At 40.4% G+C, this 16,535-nt stretch overlaps 1 protein-coding gene across 1 annotated transcript in view; it reads left to right on the top strand.

Annotated features, from left to right (window-relative positions):
• NEFH (neurofilament heavy chain) overlaps positions 1-15,356 on the top strand; it is a 151,502-nt gene extending 136,146 nt beyond the window's left edge. Inside the window, exon 4 of the mRNA XM_044068428.1 lies at positions 13,096-15,356. Coding sequence (XP_043924363.1) covers positions 13,096-14,782 — 1,687 coding nt within the window. The 3' untranslated portion in view covers positions 14,783-15,356. The remainder of the gene's footprint in view (positions 1-13,095) is intronic.
• Positions 15,357-16,535: the final 1,179 nt, after the last annotated feature.

Raw genomic sequence — 16,535 nt, 5'->3', positions numbered from 1 at the left:
ACAATCAACTGGAAAAATTCTGTTCCTGAACTCCATGCAAGAAGGCATGGAAAGCAGATGCCTTTTCTTTTCTTTGGACAGGAATATTTCTATATGCCTTTTCACCCTTTCCACTAATATCCGGGAATACTTCTGAAGATTCAGAAGGAATCCTCCAAGATCATTGCAGTGACCCCCCTTTGGCCCAGGCAACTGAGGTTCTTCCTTCTTTTGAAAATGATCACAGCAAAACACAGTAAGACCAAAATAAAACACCAAATGAAATTCAGTGATAAAAATCCTTTACTGGTGTCTCCTGGTACCTCGGCTAATGCCTTCAAGGGATAATTAACACACCAGAAACACAGTCCTTATATATCAAATCAATCAGCAATGCAAAATTAATACAATTAATTTAAAGTGATACACAAAATTTGTACACAAGATTTAAAGTGATACATCAAATTTTATAACAAACATACAAATTGTCCCCACATTTTTTTCTTTATTAAACACTCAAATTTACCTCCAAGTTTAGACCTGAAGGGAATAATGTGTTAAAATTAATGATGAACCTGGTTTCAAGAGCCATTAGTTTATCCCTGAACAACTCCCCATGGTGCATAGGCTTAGCTAATACACTAAAAAACAGAGAGGAATCAGATTCCCCATGGTGAGTACAGAAACAGGAAATAATTTTTGAGCTGTGATACAGAATCGGAATTGCCTATACATTGTAATGCCTTGCTGTCTAATTATAGTGGCTGTCAAAAAAGCAATTACTAGAAAATGGAAATCAAAGTCTAAACCAACGTTATTAGAAGCAGTGAATATAGTAACAGAGATTAAACAACTGGAACTGGGATCTTTAGAAAAGGGTAGGAACAAATTACATAGGAAAAAATGGGAATTATTGGAACAATACATGCAGAGGAGAAATGAGGTTCAAAAGAAGGCAGGATTTGAATGAGCTATATAATGTTTGACTGACAATGACTGGATAAATTTTAAGTGATGTATGGTGTTTGCAACTAAAATTATGTCAATATAGTTTGGTTTCATGTATATAAATGTATGATTGCCTATGTCATTCATGTTGATTTAATAAAGATGTTTCTTGTTTAATAAATAAATATGTAAAATAGAAGGCTGACCATGGAAATTATCTTACTGGTGTCCTGTTAAGCTGCTGCATCAATGAATAAGTATTTGCCACCTGCACAATGCAGTTAGAATCACACATATTATACAATGAACCATGACAACAGACTGTTCGATGTAGACCAGAATAAGACAGTATCCCAGACCTCATCCAAGTGCAGTTTCTATGCATCAGCATCAGTCACCCTGTGCATTGTGTGCACTGATGCTATGGGCTTTCCTAAACCACCTGCTATCACTTGTATGCCACTTAAGCTCCACTTTGTACTTGTAACTTCAGTATTATATAATAGCAGAGTCTTGCTTTACAGCCAGGGAATTTTAATGCCATTTTAATAGGTGAGAAAAATTCTTCTTGCTCATAAAGCAGTTCAAAGTGCCAGTCACCAAATGTGTTTAATCTCACACTTTCAAAAGGAAAGAATGATCTTTTTCTGATCAGTTTTCTTTTCTTTTTTTTTCAATCTGAGGAACATTTCTTGGTTTTCAAATGTATTAGGCGTGATTCTGAGGGATTTGTGTCCTTGCTCCATTATGCATACTGAGTTATCAGTAGGTGAAAAAGTAACACTAATTAGAAGGTACTTGTATGAATTTTACAGTTTTGTATTATTCAGTGTCATCATTAACCTCTAGTATTCTTACACTATTGCATGTCTTCCTGTTTTCTGCTCCTTGAATGTTGTTTAATTTTCCTGGTGGTGTTGCCTCCTTTTCCTTCTTTAAATGAGCTATTTTAGGTTATTACTTCTCCTCTCAGCATCTGTTGTGTTGGCTGACTGTATGACTTGTTTTTCCTGTATACATATGTAGATAATCCACCCTAGCAGAAGGAAACACATTTTGTGTTCACTCTGCCTGGGTGCTGCTCTAGCAACCCTTAAGCTGTATACAGACTCCTGCTCCCCACCCTTCCAGTTACTTCTTCTTGTTTTACAAGCCAGTCTGGGATCCCGTTATTTTCTAACAGTTTTTAGTAAAGCCATATTTTCTCACGTCCAAGCCAAAGCTTAGCCCTTCAGCTTCTAATCTGTACCCCATTCCTACTTGGTTCAGTTCCCCATAATTATCTTTTAAGCCCAACTTTATTACTTCCCTTTTTGTGCTTTAGGACAAACACCCCTAACTTCCTTAACATCCCTCTGTATGACTTCCCTTCCATCATTTTTCTGCCATAATGGTCTTTTTCTGTACCATATCCAGTGCCTTTGTTTCCACTTTCCTGTGCAGGCCTCAAAAATGGACCCAGTCTTTCAGATGATGCTTCATCAATGACCTATCTGGTAAGAGAATTACCTCCTTGTCTTTGATGTCAACATCTTGGAGATACAGCCTGTATCCTGTTGGCCTCGGCTGCTGCTTTCTTGTTTGGCTAGTGATTCATGACTACAGGTATAACTACCCTTAAGTATTTTTCCTGCTGTATTGTTTCAACTTACATTGTAGCTTGTATATCATCTTAGTGTGCTGTTGCTCATCAGGTGCAATGCACCATGCATTTTTCAGCGATAAACCTCAGCTGTATCTTTTGGCCAGTGCTGACGGCTTTCTTAAGAATATGTTAAGACCACCTCCTCCATCCCTTACTGCTTCTTGTTGTCATGCTGTCTGTAGAGAATGATCTGTTTTCTATTCCTTGTGTGATATCAGTGACAAACCTACTCAAGAGCACATGCCCTAGTACTGACTCTTGTAGCATTTCACTACTTATCTCCCTTTCTCTTGATAGCATTCTCTGAAAAGTATGCTTTATCCTAACAGACGGACACCTTTCCATTGATATTACTATTTCTGTTGTGTCCGCACCACTCAAGTTTGCTTAACAATCTTCGGTGTTGTACTAACTCAGAAATCTTGATGAAGTCCAAGTATGCAACACCAAGTAGCTGCACTCTGTCTACTGTCTGTAGGCCACTGTCATGAACCACTAAAACAAATGGATAAGAGTCATTTGACGGGGTCTTCTAGATGTAATCCCATGCAGATTGATGCTGTAGAGACTGTTGTCTTCCAAATATCTGACCAGCCTGTGATTCAATATTTATCTGACTAGTCTTTCACTCACCATTTGAATTCACTGATGCCTGGCAATGTGTGACTGGATAATATAAGGCCTTCAAGCTCTGTCTTTATTAAACAGTAATAGTGGTAGTAACAGCATTCCCAACAGCAACAGTAGTAGTTGTGGCAGTAGCAGCAACAGTAGCAGTATTTTATTTATTTACTGCTTGTTGTCTGGTCTAATGGAGTGATCAAAAAGGACTCCCTTCTGCCATTCCTGTACAATGTTTAAGGCATAGTCAGATAGTTACATTTAAACCTATGCAGCAATACTAAAAATTAAATGACTATATTGAAAGAAAGACAAAAATTAGTAATTAAGTAAAATAAAAAAGATAAGCACATAACATAACATTTTTAGGAAAAAAAATCATAATTTCCAATAATAATACACAACTGAGGAGTGAATAAAACATTTTGTTATTACATTTCCACCAATCCCCGTCTAGTCTCAGTCTGTTCTCCTTGGTTTCAATGTCCACTTAACCCCAGGTTCCCCATTTGCTCATAAATGAGTTCCATGGATATAACCGCTAGTCCAGTGACATTAGGGCATAGTTACTGGCCCTGTTTTCTCCTAAGATAACCTGCAAGACTTGTGGTCTTCATAAGAGTCACTCAGGCTTCAAATTCTTCCACCACCCCTTCCCCCACAGGACAACTCTCTGTTGGCCATATCACTTTATCCCACACCAGCCAAACCTACCAATGGCCCAAGTCCATTCTTGACCAAGATGAATAAAACATTAGCCAGTGGCTCTTTCTTTGAGTCAGTGGTTAGCTAAGACCAAAAATCTTTAAAATCAAAAATCAAAGCAGTTTTAAATGTCTTGTCATAAAGAATTCCAGATTTTGGGACAAGAACTGAAAAATATGATCAGAAACTTGCAACTAATGGGGTTGTCTGTGAATAACAGAGCATAACAGGACTACAGTCTGAGGGAGGAGGGTGATCTGTTTTTTCCAAAGACTGTAGAGAAACTATACATGGTGACAGAGTTTCTGTACTATACATAGAGATGACATCTGTTTTATTGGGAGCCCATAATCTCTTTGGAAGGTATTGCAGTGCTGTCCTCTCATGGAAGAAAGTATAACTCTGTATATTCTATTGAAAATAATCTTCATATCATGTTGATTTTTAGATGAAGCATTGGCAACTACTAGGAGACCTTATTAACTTAAGTTTGAAAAATTGTCTTTCCCAGTAGCACCTCTAATTTCCACGGTGAAAACTCTGTATATTTCCAGCAGTGAAGGAGTAAGGTTTACTGATTTTTTTTCTTACAGCTTCATAGCTGTGTACTAGGTTAATGACCACTGGGTCCTTTATAAGCCTCACCATGCAACCCAAATGTATCCTGCAATTTTTTTTGATCCTTACAAATTATTTTAAAGGGTATATGTAATCTAGGGTATGAATCATGGATTGCTTTTGTCCATAAGAGACATTGATGCTAGACATGGGGTGAATTTCTGATTACCCATCCACTGATCCAGGTTATGTTTGAATGAGGTTTGTGAAGAACTTTGTTTCAGATGGATAAGAAGCCTGTTCCAGAGAAGGGGAATTTTTTGAGACACATACCTGTTCTTCCAACATGTTCTTTTTATGTCACAAGCAAGCAAAGTTTAAGTCCCTAAACTGAGTAAGCAAAAGGTCCATCAGAGCAGGATCCAAGGATGCCTTGTAAGTCAGGCACAGATCACCTTTCAATAGTCTGTAAGAAACTGGGTTTAGAGCTATGGCTTTGAAGTGATTTGCATTGGACATATTGTTTATACCGTATATTTTTTGTGAGGAACCTCTGTGGATTTGTCTAAACTCTTGGTTAGGCTTATAAGGGCCTCAGGGCCAATAGCCTATTAACTTCCTATGATCCTATGTTTTAGTTGTCGCAATGTGCCTGGCCAGGTACGTACCGAACAGGGCATTGTACTCAATGATGGGGCTGATGAGGGCCAAATACAGAGAAATGATGACCTCTGACCTAGATGCCATGCCCTTGCTTCCAAGTTGAGCAACATAGAATGATTTCCTTGCTACCTTAGACACATTGGTTGAAAGCCAGGTTACTGTCTGCCTACATCCTCAAATGCCTGACTACTGTTATGAATGAGGTAGTTTCATAGGATGGCTGACATCCCAAAGGGTACTATTATGCATTTCTTAGCACTGAGTTTCAAGCTGTGGATTTGGCACCAGTTATTTGTTCTTCCTGTAGGATGTTAGTGTCTTGGGGGGGGGGGGGGTTTCTATACCTGTTCCTAGCTTGTAGTCATCTGAAAACCTTGTCAGCCAGAGGACTTTGACATTGGCTTTGATGTCTGAAGAGTAAATGCCAAAAAGGAGCAGACCCGAGGGACTCCATTAGTAACCAACCTCTTTGTGGAGGTGGTCTCCCCATCCTAAAAATGCCTTAGCCAGATCAAGGTAGGCAGTAGACACTCTGCTGCCCTCATCCCTTTCCTTGGTGATCTTTTCAGAGAAATCCACTATGTTCAGCATGCATGGTCCACATTTGATAAAGCCAAACTAGGGCTGGATCTAGTTCCTGAACGTTTCCTATGACAGTATTAATCATATCCATAATTCTATCAATGGCTTTGAATATGAGTTTTGTCTTACGGGGTCCGTTGATGGATTGCCTTTGTGCAGAAGTTTGACCATTGCTGTCCTTCATTCTCATGACACAAAGCCTGTCTGGAGGCTATGGTTAGATGATGACTACTGTGGTCCAGGTAGGTCATGCTTCAGGCTATTTAGGAGGCATTCTGGGATATTACTGGGGCCCATCAATGCAGTGTTCTTAGCCTTAGACACCACATTTAGGAAATGCTCTATTGTGATAGTCGGGAGGTTATATTTGATGGTATTGCTTAGGGGAGGCTGGGAGGAGTGGTAACATTGAAGATGACTTCATCAGCCAACAGATTTCCTATATCCTTTAGCTCCTTGTAAGCAACTCCATTAACAATCACTTCTGCTCACTGTTTTGTACTACCTTTGAGGTTTGGGACACAGCTGAAGAATGCCTTATAGTTTCCTTGGCCTGGGAGGTGTATTTTACCTTTATTAGTTTTGGTAGACATAACTTGCTGTCTTAGTTGCTTGTTTAACCTGATGAAAGAAGTTTACCTGCTGGGTGCTGCACTTCTTAATTTTAGCTATGACGTTTTTCTTTTGTTGAACAATGTTGGTGATGTTTGGATTCCACCAGGGTGGTTTGTGTTTTGAGTTTGTTCTGGGCTTGTTTCTGGTAGGCACATCTATCTCTATGCATCTGTTAACATGATTGTACAGGGTTTCTCTGTACAGTTCTGCATAGGTAGCTGTTTTCTCTAGGTTTGGAGAGGCTTGAAATTGTGTAAGTTAATCACTTACTAATAGCTAATTTGCCTTAGAGTAGTTATTAACTGTTACAGGGTTTGCTGGGGTCACAACATTGACTTTTATTTTGAAGGAGACAGCCTTATGATATGACCTTACCAGACAGAACACTACACTGGAGGATTGGGTGGGGGCAATGTTCACCCATATTTGTGAGCACCAGATCCAGTATGTTTGCACCCTAGTGGGCAAATGGACTAACTGGTCCAAGGTGTTCATGTTTTTAAAGTCCAGGAATTTCTGGGCCTACAATTTTGGGGGTCATGTAGGATTTCCAGTTTATAGAGGGGTAGGTAAAGTCCCCCACAAATGTGGTATTGGGTTGAATAGTAAAATGATAATTGTCTGTAGTTGTTCTAAGTATGAGTTATGAGTTTCATGGATCATGGAGGGTGCAAATGAAGTTACAAGACTAAGGTCCCAGAACAAACTAATAATGTAAGTAGATAACGTTTTGCTAAAACACAGAAAATGCAGAAAAGTACAAAATGTAATAACAGTATCACCATATATGTGACTATGAGGGCAGCAGAAAATATTTAAGTAGAATTTAAATAAAAGCATTTTTCTTCCCTTTTTGATGAAAAGCTTGTTTTTCATAGTTCAAGGCTTTCCACATTTCCCATAGTCTTGAATAAAAGACCTTGGTGGACGTAGATCTGTGTTAGTTATAGAAAATTAGCTAGAGAGGGATCCAGGCAAATAAAGCCCAGAGGGGAGCTCTTTGACTTCATATCCTGTAGCAAGTCTTTTATTGTGTTGTCTTAGTTCTCAAAATATTTTCTGGTACTTTGCAAATATAATATTCTATATTTTTGTTATTGCTCTACTTAAGGGCCTGCATCATCCAAAATCCAGCTTTCTCCTTATTTAATGAACTCCCCTATTTCAACATCATTTCTTTCCAATTTTATTTGTAGTCTTCTGTTTGTGCTTTATATATAAATATATATATATATATATATATATATATATATATATATATATATATAAATACATATCTATATATATATAGATATATATATATATATATATATACACACACACACACACACACACACACACACACAAATATAGATCTATGCCATATGACTGACTTTTTGAATAGTTGAATTTCATATGATCAAATTCATATGATAGACTATTTTAACAATCGAGCATAAGTAAAACCTCAAAATACAGCATTTTAGCAGGGGGCAAATTCCCCTGCACCCCCCCACACAGCCTGCTAATTATATATACCAACTCCACGAATGCACTACTGTAGGAAAAAGGGTATATTTTTCCAATCCCTTCTGTTACTGCGATCTCAGGACAATTCACTGTTTAAGAAAACAAGGATAAATTTGACTTTTTAAATAGTCAATCATATGAGTTCAATCATATGAAATTCAACTATTGCAAAAGTTATTTTAACATGGACCAGTATTTGAGCTTTAACTGTGCAGATCTAAAGTATCCCTTCGAATTTGCTTTCTTTTGGGGGGAAACAACTTATCTCACTTAACTCTTGCCCTGTTTCCCTCTCAAATCATTTTAGTAAATTTTTATGTACTGAACTGAATTTGCATTCTTTTTTTTAACATCACATGACTTCCTTTCATGACATATTTGTTCCTGTGTTCACAAAGTGATTTACAGATATTTTATCTTTTGATTATTTTTTTCTGTTGGCCACTGTTTCAGCACACTCTTACGCCTTTCGTTGCTTAATGATTTATTTTGTGTGGCCCCAATTCCAGAACTATATGTTTTACTGTTAGAAGCAGCAGCTACCTTGTTTTCCGTTGAATTTTGAGTTCTTATTTCTTCCAAGAATGATACAACGCTTTCTCTTATTGTGTTGTTTACACCATCTCCTTCCTTACCATACTTGCCAGCTGCATGCCTCTCAGTTATGATTACATTAGCAAAGAATCATTTGTCATCTGCCATCAGCCAGGAAGACACAACCACTTTCTGGGTTCTGCTTCATTAATCTGACATTGTAGCACCCTGTCATCTACAATGACAGATGCCTGTGGTAATTCACTGTCCACAGTATTTGAATCCTCACATGGACTTTCTCCAACTAGCTCATGTACATTTTAGCATACAGATCAACTGCATATAGATGGAGTATAAATGTACTTGAGCTTGCAAGTGTTGCAACAGGTTTGGACAAGAGAATGGGGACTGGGGTAGGTGATGACCAAAAGGTCTAAATAACAGAATAGTACACTTAGCACTGAATAAAAAAATAGAGTAAACACTGTAAGGGGAAAGGCAATTGGAACTAAAAAGGTTATATCATTGACAGTAATTATCCTTTTAACAAGGCAAAACTCATTAAACAAAAATGGAATTGTTTTTGCCATAATTTGATTTAAGGCTAATTTAAATATGTTTATACAGGATGCTGATGTAAAGGGTTAGGTATTTCTAAGGTGTGACTTAAGATATGCAGTAAGAGACACATCTGCAAATTGAATGTATCCATTCCCTTAGTTGTGTATTACAGTTGCCAAAAACACTTCTCTAAAGCACTTTACATCACGTACAAAACTGGTCTGTATTAACAGAACTATTAGCTTTAGCTATGCATCTGGTACTATTAAGTATGGTGAAGTACCAGTTTGAAATTACATGTCCAGATATTTGGCATAATTTTGCAAATCTAATTCAGAGTTTGCAGGTGAAGGGATGGGTAAACAGGGAAAGCTGTCAATCAACAGGACAATGGCACTTTTTTACACATCTCCAGTTGTCATTTTATAGCTACTAATGTCTCCATAATAGATTTGTTTACCAATACAAGCAAAATGTCACAGAGAAGGGATTATTTATGGGGTACATTGCTATGTAAGGAAGTATTTAATGTAAAGATCAGTTTAATAAAAAAAGAATAGATGTCTGAGACAAATGGTGCCAAAACTGTTTCAAGATGCTGCGGAATATTTTTTTCTAATGCATTTATATATATTGTAGTATGATTGCTAACACTTCCAAGTATGTCTGCTGCCCCCTTAGAAAGAGACCAATGTAGGCTTTCCAAATGCATACAACCTTGATATGCTGCTTTCTAGAAAAAAGTTAAAGATGACAGAACTTATTATCTGAAGTAGTTTACTTCATTTGATCTTCAACCTGTGGGTATCGGATCTGTAATGGATCCGGGCCGGCAACTTCACAAGAATCTGCTCCGAGCTCCAAGCTCCTCCCCCTACCCATAATACGCCACCACTACCTTCCAACCCTCAGATCCCATTTGCCATGGCTTCCAACTCATCGTGATTCTTGAGCTCCAGGTTGTGAGTAGTTTTTTTTTTTTTTTTTTTAAGTATTTTTTAGTGTTTAGTGTGTGTGCTGGTAGTGTAGGTTTCCTCCCTTCCTCCCCCTCGCTGGTGCATTGAGTGTAGGTTCTTTTCTTTAGTTTTCAGGTAGTTTTTGTAGTTGTTAGACTTTCCCCTCCTGCCTCAGCCTTTTGTGTGCTTGTGGTTCTGAGTGTGTGGCGAGTGGAGTGTGTTTTCTAAAAATCCCTTTTTTGTTTCTTGGGATTAGTGTGGCTGATCTCCCCAAACAAATTTTTAAAAGATGCACTGAGTGTGGCCACAAACTGTTGCCTGGTGACAGCCACACTCTTTGTGTTCTTTGTTTGGATGCTGCCCATCTATCTACAGACTGCAGTATTTGCACGGGTTTTAACCTGCAAGCCCTTAAAGATCGTAGGGCTAAACTTGTTATGAAGGGCCTGCTCCCTTCTACGGAGGTGGCTGCCTCCACTTCTGCTTCGGTCGCAGCCACGGCTGTGACCGCCTCTCCTTCTACTCCCACCCTTGCTTCTCCTCCATCTCAGGCTGGGACTCATCCTCCTGCCTCTAAGCCTGAGGAAGGAGAGCATATAAAGGGCAGAGAGAAGGAGAGAGAACATAGGACGGACAAGAGAAAGAGGTCCCTGGACCTTTCGGCTCCGACCGGGCTTCCCACCAAACTTCAGTCTAGGCACTGACCTGACTCTCCTCGGCTCCGTTCTCCTAGATTTTCTCCAGAGCTGGAGGAGACCAGGCCACTTTCTAGAGCCTCAGTTCTTTAACCTACCAGGTCGGAGTCCATGGCTTTGTGACAGTCTACCTGCAGTCTCTCAGAAGCTGACATGGATAAAATGATGCGGAGATTTATTCGCACACAAATTTAAATGGGAGTCTTGCTGGCCCCCTCTCCCTCTGGAGGGGGGAGCTCACTTCCCTTTTTTACACCTATATCTCCTTCTCCGATCTGACCACCAATTTTGGAGTACATGGATCTGAGAGTTCCCCTAGTCAGGGGGTCTTTGCCAACGGTAACTGTTTCCTCGATGCCGGCAACTGCCTGGAGCATATCAGATCTGACTAGCTCAAATCTGAGTGGCTCTTGGAGCTGGAGCCTGGGTGTCGGATCCAAGGGGGTGGAGCTTTTCTGTCGGCTCTGACCTTGTAGGGTCATGGCCACCTCCTCGGCACTCCTTCTACTTCAGGCCTGGCTCTGATTCCCGCTTCAAATCCGGGGTGAGTGGTTCCCTTAATAGTATCCGAGGAAGCTCACTTTTCTTCGGGGTTTGATGTAGTGGAAAGGGTTCTCTCCAATGGATTGAGGCCCCTGACTATATCTTCGGACTCCACCACGACTCCCTCTGCTTTGTGTGTGAATCCTATCATTTTACCACAGGGGCAGCCCATGCTTGAGGAGCCCCAGGTGGTTTCCCTTGAGGAACAACAAGTAGTTTACGAGCCCCCTCTGGAAAGCCCCAGCAGAGAGGTCCCCTGCAAGCATATGTGCAAGAGGAGGCACTTGGACTCCTCCCCAGAGTCTCTCACTGAGGACACTGATGGATGATGGGGAAGGTTCCCCAGATCTCCTCCCAAGGATGTCTCCTTTGGAGACATCATGGAAATTTTGCACTAGCGGGGAGGTTGGTCTGCCCCAAAACCTTTCTCAGATGAATCGGTGTTCCTGGAGGCTTTTGGCATGGGCCCGTCTAATTCCTGGGTGACCCATCTCTCCCACATGGGGTTAGAAGGAACCGGACACTGTGGAACCAATCCCTAAATGCCCTGACAAAATATTGAGCCCCCTGCAGACAGACCGGCTTGAAATAAAGGGACCCCGGTAGAAGTTATGGTGGTAGCAGCCGCCACCAAGAAGGAACTAGTCCAGGAGAGTTCCTCGGTCCATCCTCCTGACCGTGAGACTAGGATGATGGATCGTCTATGAAAGCGGGTTTATTCACCAGCGACCTTTTCTATCAGGGTGCTGAACTATCTGGCCCATGTTACTCGACTACAGCGCAACCTGATTAAGGAACTGGCTGAGTCTCCCCTAAAGACCATGTTGCAGGAGGACAGGGTTACGTTCTCTATGAGGATGGCTACCTTGACAGCAGTTTCAAATACGTCTATGCGACTCCTCTCACATGCAACTGAAGGAGTGGCTAGGGCTGCTGGGTCCGGCGTGTCCATGAGACGTAATGCCTGGCTCAGATTGTGTCACTTCACGGAACCCTTCAAGGCATCTTTTGTGAATGCCCCATATGATGGCTCTTCCCTCTTTGGTAAGACCATCCATGGCACCTTGGTCCAGAGTGACAAAGATGGGAAGACACTGTCTGCTGCAGGAATCCACTTCTCGAACCCTCAAAGATCCTTTTCTCAGAATCAGCGAGGGCAAAAGAAGATGTGATTCTAGAAGTCTCAGTATTCCCAGGACACTCAGGGCCCTTCTATCCCAAGAGGCAGAGGGGGACAGGACAGTCACCAGCCCAGAGGCAGAGTGGCCCAAGGAATTTTTGGTCTCAAGAACCATTCTCGGACAGGCCCATGCAGCAGCTCTGAGGGGTTGCCCGACTGCTCTGCTCTGGAGGCAGTCAGGGGTTGCCTGTCATTGCACCTGGCAGCATGGGTGTCCATGCCATTAGACCATTGGGTGCTTCAGATAATTTCCAGAGGCTATTCAATCCCATTTGTGGTTCTCCCTATACCTTACAAACACCTCCCAGATGTGCCACCCATGCAAAGGGAGGCAGCAGCACTAGAGCTTTCCAAGCTGCTAAAGAAATGAGTCATCAAACCCATCCCCCCAGATCAGTCCGGATCGGGCATCTACTCCAGGTTCTTTTTGGTGCCAAAAAAGACGGGGTCTTAAGGCCCATTCTGGACCTGTCTACTCTGAACCTCTCAGTTGCCAAAGAGGAGTTTCGGATGGTCACCTTACTCTCTCAAGCTGTGTTTGAACATTGTGTGAATCCAAGCGTACCATGTAGACAGATCAAAGCCTTCAGATCACCCCTAAAAACAAGAAGTTTGGCTTCATTAGGTAGGTAAGACCTACTAAGAAACAAAGGTAAATGCAGTATGCAAGATGTGTTTTTCACAGTTTATTATACTAACCACTGTGTAATACTATAACTACTAAGACAAGTTAGCCATAATGAGCACTGGCTGATTATAAATGTGCAACATTGTTACTAATTATGTTTTATTTGATTACAGAAAACTTCTTGAAGGAGAAGAGTCAAGAATCAGCTTTGGATTGGGGCCTTCTTCAATGATTGATGACCGTCCTGCTAAAGTCCCAGTTGCACCAAAACCTGTCAAAACAAAAAAAGAAGAAAAAATTCAGATCATAGACAAGTCTGAAAAGGAAGCAGTGATTGTTGAGGAAATCCAAGTGACTGAAGAAGTCACTGAAGAAGCAGAAGACACAGAGAAAAAGGATAAAGAAAAGGAAGAGGAAGAAGGAGCTGAAGAGGTGGAAGAGGCAGGAGAAGAGAAGGAAGAGTCAGAAGGAGAAGCTGAAGGTAAAGAAGAAGAAGCCAAGTCCCCTGAAAAAGGAGAGGCAAAATCTCCTGAAGAAGAAACCAAATCCCCTGAGACAGAGGAAGCCAAGTCTCCGGAAGCTGAATCACCTGAGAAGGAGAAAGTCAAATCTCCAGAGGAAGAGGTAAAGTCCCCTGAGAAAGAAAAAGCCAAACCTCAAGAAAAAGAAAAAGCTGTGTCACCTGATGTGGAAGACATAAAGTCAGAAAAAGGAGGGGCAGAATCCCCTGAAAAGGAGGAAGTCACATCTCCAAAAGAAGAAGCCAAATCTCCTAAGAAGGAAGAAGCCAAATCTCCAGAAAAAGAAGTTAAACCTCCTAAGAAAGAAGTCCCACCTCCCTCAAAAGAAACCAAGACCACAGAGAAAGAAACCACATCTCCAGAAGAGGAAACCAAGCCTCCAGAAAAGGTAAAAAAACCTCAAGAGGTTAAGGAGGAAAAAGTGAAATCTCCTGAAAAGGAAGCCAAGTCTCCAATTAAAGAAAAGCCAAAAGAAAAGGAAGTGCCAGCTAAGGAAGATAAAAAGAAAGAACCAGAAGAAAAGGCAACAGAAAAAGAGCCTAAGCCTGAGAAAAAGGAAAAAGAACCCACTAAAAAGGCAGATGAAGATGTTTCAGAAAAGCTCAAGGATGAAGTTAAGAAAGAGGTTAAAAAAGATGAACCTGCTAAGAAGGTCACTCCATCAAAGGAGACAGCTAAGCCAGAAGAAACAGTGGAACAGAAGAAGAAAAAAGAACCAACTGAAGCAGAAGTAAAAGAGAAAGCCAAGGATGTTGCTAAACCAGAAACCAAAGCAGAAGAAAAAGAAAAAGAAAAGAAAATAGAAAAACCTGAAGAAAAGGAAAAAGGGAAGGCAACAAAGCCAGTGAAAGCTGAAGAAGAAAAGAAGGCTGTCAAAGAAGAAGCTAAGGAGGGAAAGGTAGTGAAGAAGGAGGAAAAGGAGAAGGAACCAGCAAAGGCAGAATCCAAACCAAAAGAAAAGGAGGCCAAGAAAGAGCCTGAACCTAAACCCCAAGAAAAGCCAGTTAAGGAAAAGGAACCTGCTAAGCCAGTTTCAGAGAAAAAAGAAAAGGAAGCAGAAAAGCCAAAAACTGAGGAGAAAGGAAAAGCAGAGGAAAAGACAGATGCCAAGAAAACAGAAAAGGAAGAAAAGAAGCCAGAGCCAAAAAAAGAGCAAGAACAGAAACCAAAAGCTGAAGATAAGTTCAAAGAAGAGGACAAATCTCAGAAGGGGCCAAGCAAAGAAGCCAAAAAAGAAACACCAAAACCCGAGAAAGCTGAGAAATCATCTGGCACAGAACAAAAAGAAGTCAAATCTGAAAAAACTACAGAAGATAAACCTAAGAAGTCTGACAAATGAGAAGTCAAGCCATCTGTTGAGGAAAGATCACCAAAGAATAAGATATCACTGGTAACTGTGTGATCCGGAAAAAAAAAAGAGGACATAACTCCAGCCTGTGTGTCCAGTTCTTTTTGGGGGGAGGGAACTATTAAGCAATAGTTGCAAGAGAATAACTTGTGGCCAATTTTGAGTTGATTGCTTTGGTATGAGAATGTGGCGTACCTGTATGCAGAATGCTTTATGTAAACACTTGAATATCAAACTGCCGAAAACAATAAGTGCATTTATATACACAAAGTGTAATCACTTGAAAGGATTCAATGTGCAATGCATCAGATTAGAGCAATATTTATGGAAGTATGTATACAATACAGAGGAGATAAAAACTATTATAGTCTTAGAAAATGTTCACGTAAAATGCTTGTTTGCAGCCTACACATGAGCCGAGTTTTACACTTGTTTTTTGAAATTCATGTAGAAAGAGTTTTCAAAAAAAAATACAGCAGAACTGCAGTAAAGCACTTTCTCAGATTAAATATTTTCAGCTGCTTATGATGTGCAATAATGCAAATAAAATAACTTAAGTACTAAACACTTTTTGAGTGCCTTTTGAATTTTCCATTTTTCAAAAGTTTTCATTATTTTGTACTTCTTAAAAATATTTATATATGTTTCAAATGCCTCTAAGGATATAGTGCATGTCTGATTTTTCAGATATGTTGTAGTCTGTAGGGTCATATGATACAGAGGTGGCTTCTAGTTTGCCAGGGATAAAAATACAATAAAGAACAAATAGGAAAGTTGTACACTTAACATCTAACATACTATTTCTGAAGCCAGGAAGGATGATATCACTGTGTGTGCATCAACAGGGCTGTACTGAATGACACATCAGTAAAACAAAAGCAACAGACAGAAGTTTGGCAAAGATGGACTACATACTTCACTAGCAGTTCAGAGTAGGTAAAGGATGTGGATACTTCTATAGACCACAACGTAAACAGCTCACAGTTGAACGAATACCACACAGAACCGACCAGTGAAATAAAATTCCTTTTTTATTAAAAATACAGATTAAATCTCTCTCTAGCACCACGGCTGTACTGTGGATACTTGTTCACTAGCAAGAAGGAGTCAACAACACAAGAAATTGTCTTCTGGAGGTATAAATAGGCTAGAGATGAAAAATCACATTATAGAAAATTACATCAGAACAAAATATGCTGTCAGCAAGGCTCATGAAAGGTTCTGAAATGAATTCATTAAATATATTTGGTTGATATATGTTAATTTTGTTCAAAACATTACCAAACAAGCCACGATGCTTCGCTAGGGACGGCTTGCACCTGTCACCCCTGGGCTTTCGGATATTGGCAAATGATCTTGCTATCCCCATAGTGCCTTTTTTAGGCAAGGCTCAAAAGGCAAACCCACCTCCATAGGTATCACAAGGGATAAGAAACTAAGAGTAATGCTACTCAATGCCAGAAGTCTAAACCTCAAGATGCACACACTCGAAACTCTCCTTAGCATGAAGAACATCGATATCTGTGCAGTAACAGAAACCTGGTTCAAGGCTCCCAAGAGCACCCCAGCACTACCAGGTTATACCTCATACCATGCTTTTCGGCCCCAAAACTTGGACCATACCTCAAAAGGAGGAGGAGTATCAATATTCGTCAAAGATACCCACACCTCCAGGTTGTTGGCACAGCACGAAGCATCAGAGACTATCCATGTGCAACTAACAGTGGGTAAAACTGCCTTCCAG

The sequence above is a fragment of the Protopterus annectens genome, chromosome 4.part0 (genome assembly GCF_019279795.1).
Source record: "Protopterus annectens isolate FY-2018-M chromosome 4.part0, PAN1.0, whole genome shotgun sequence".
Taxonomy (NCBI): Eukaryota; Metazoa; Chordata; order Ceratodontiformes; family Protopteridae; genus Protopterus; species Protopterus annectens.
This window is presented reverse-complemented; position numbering and strand designations above follow the sequence as displayed.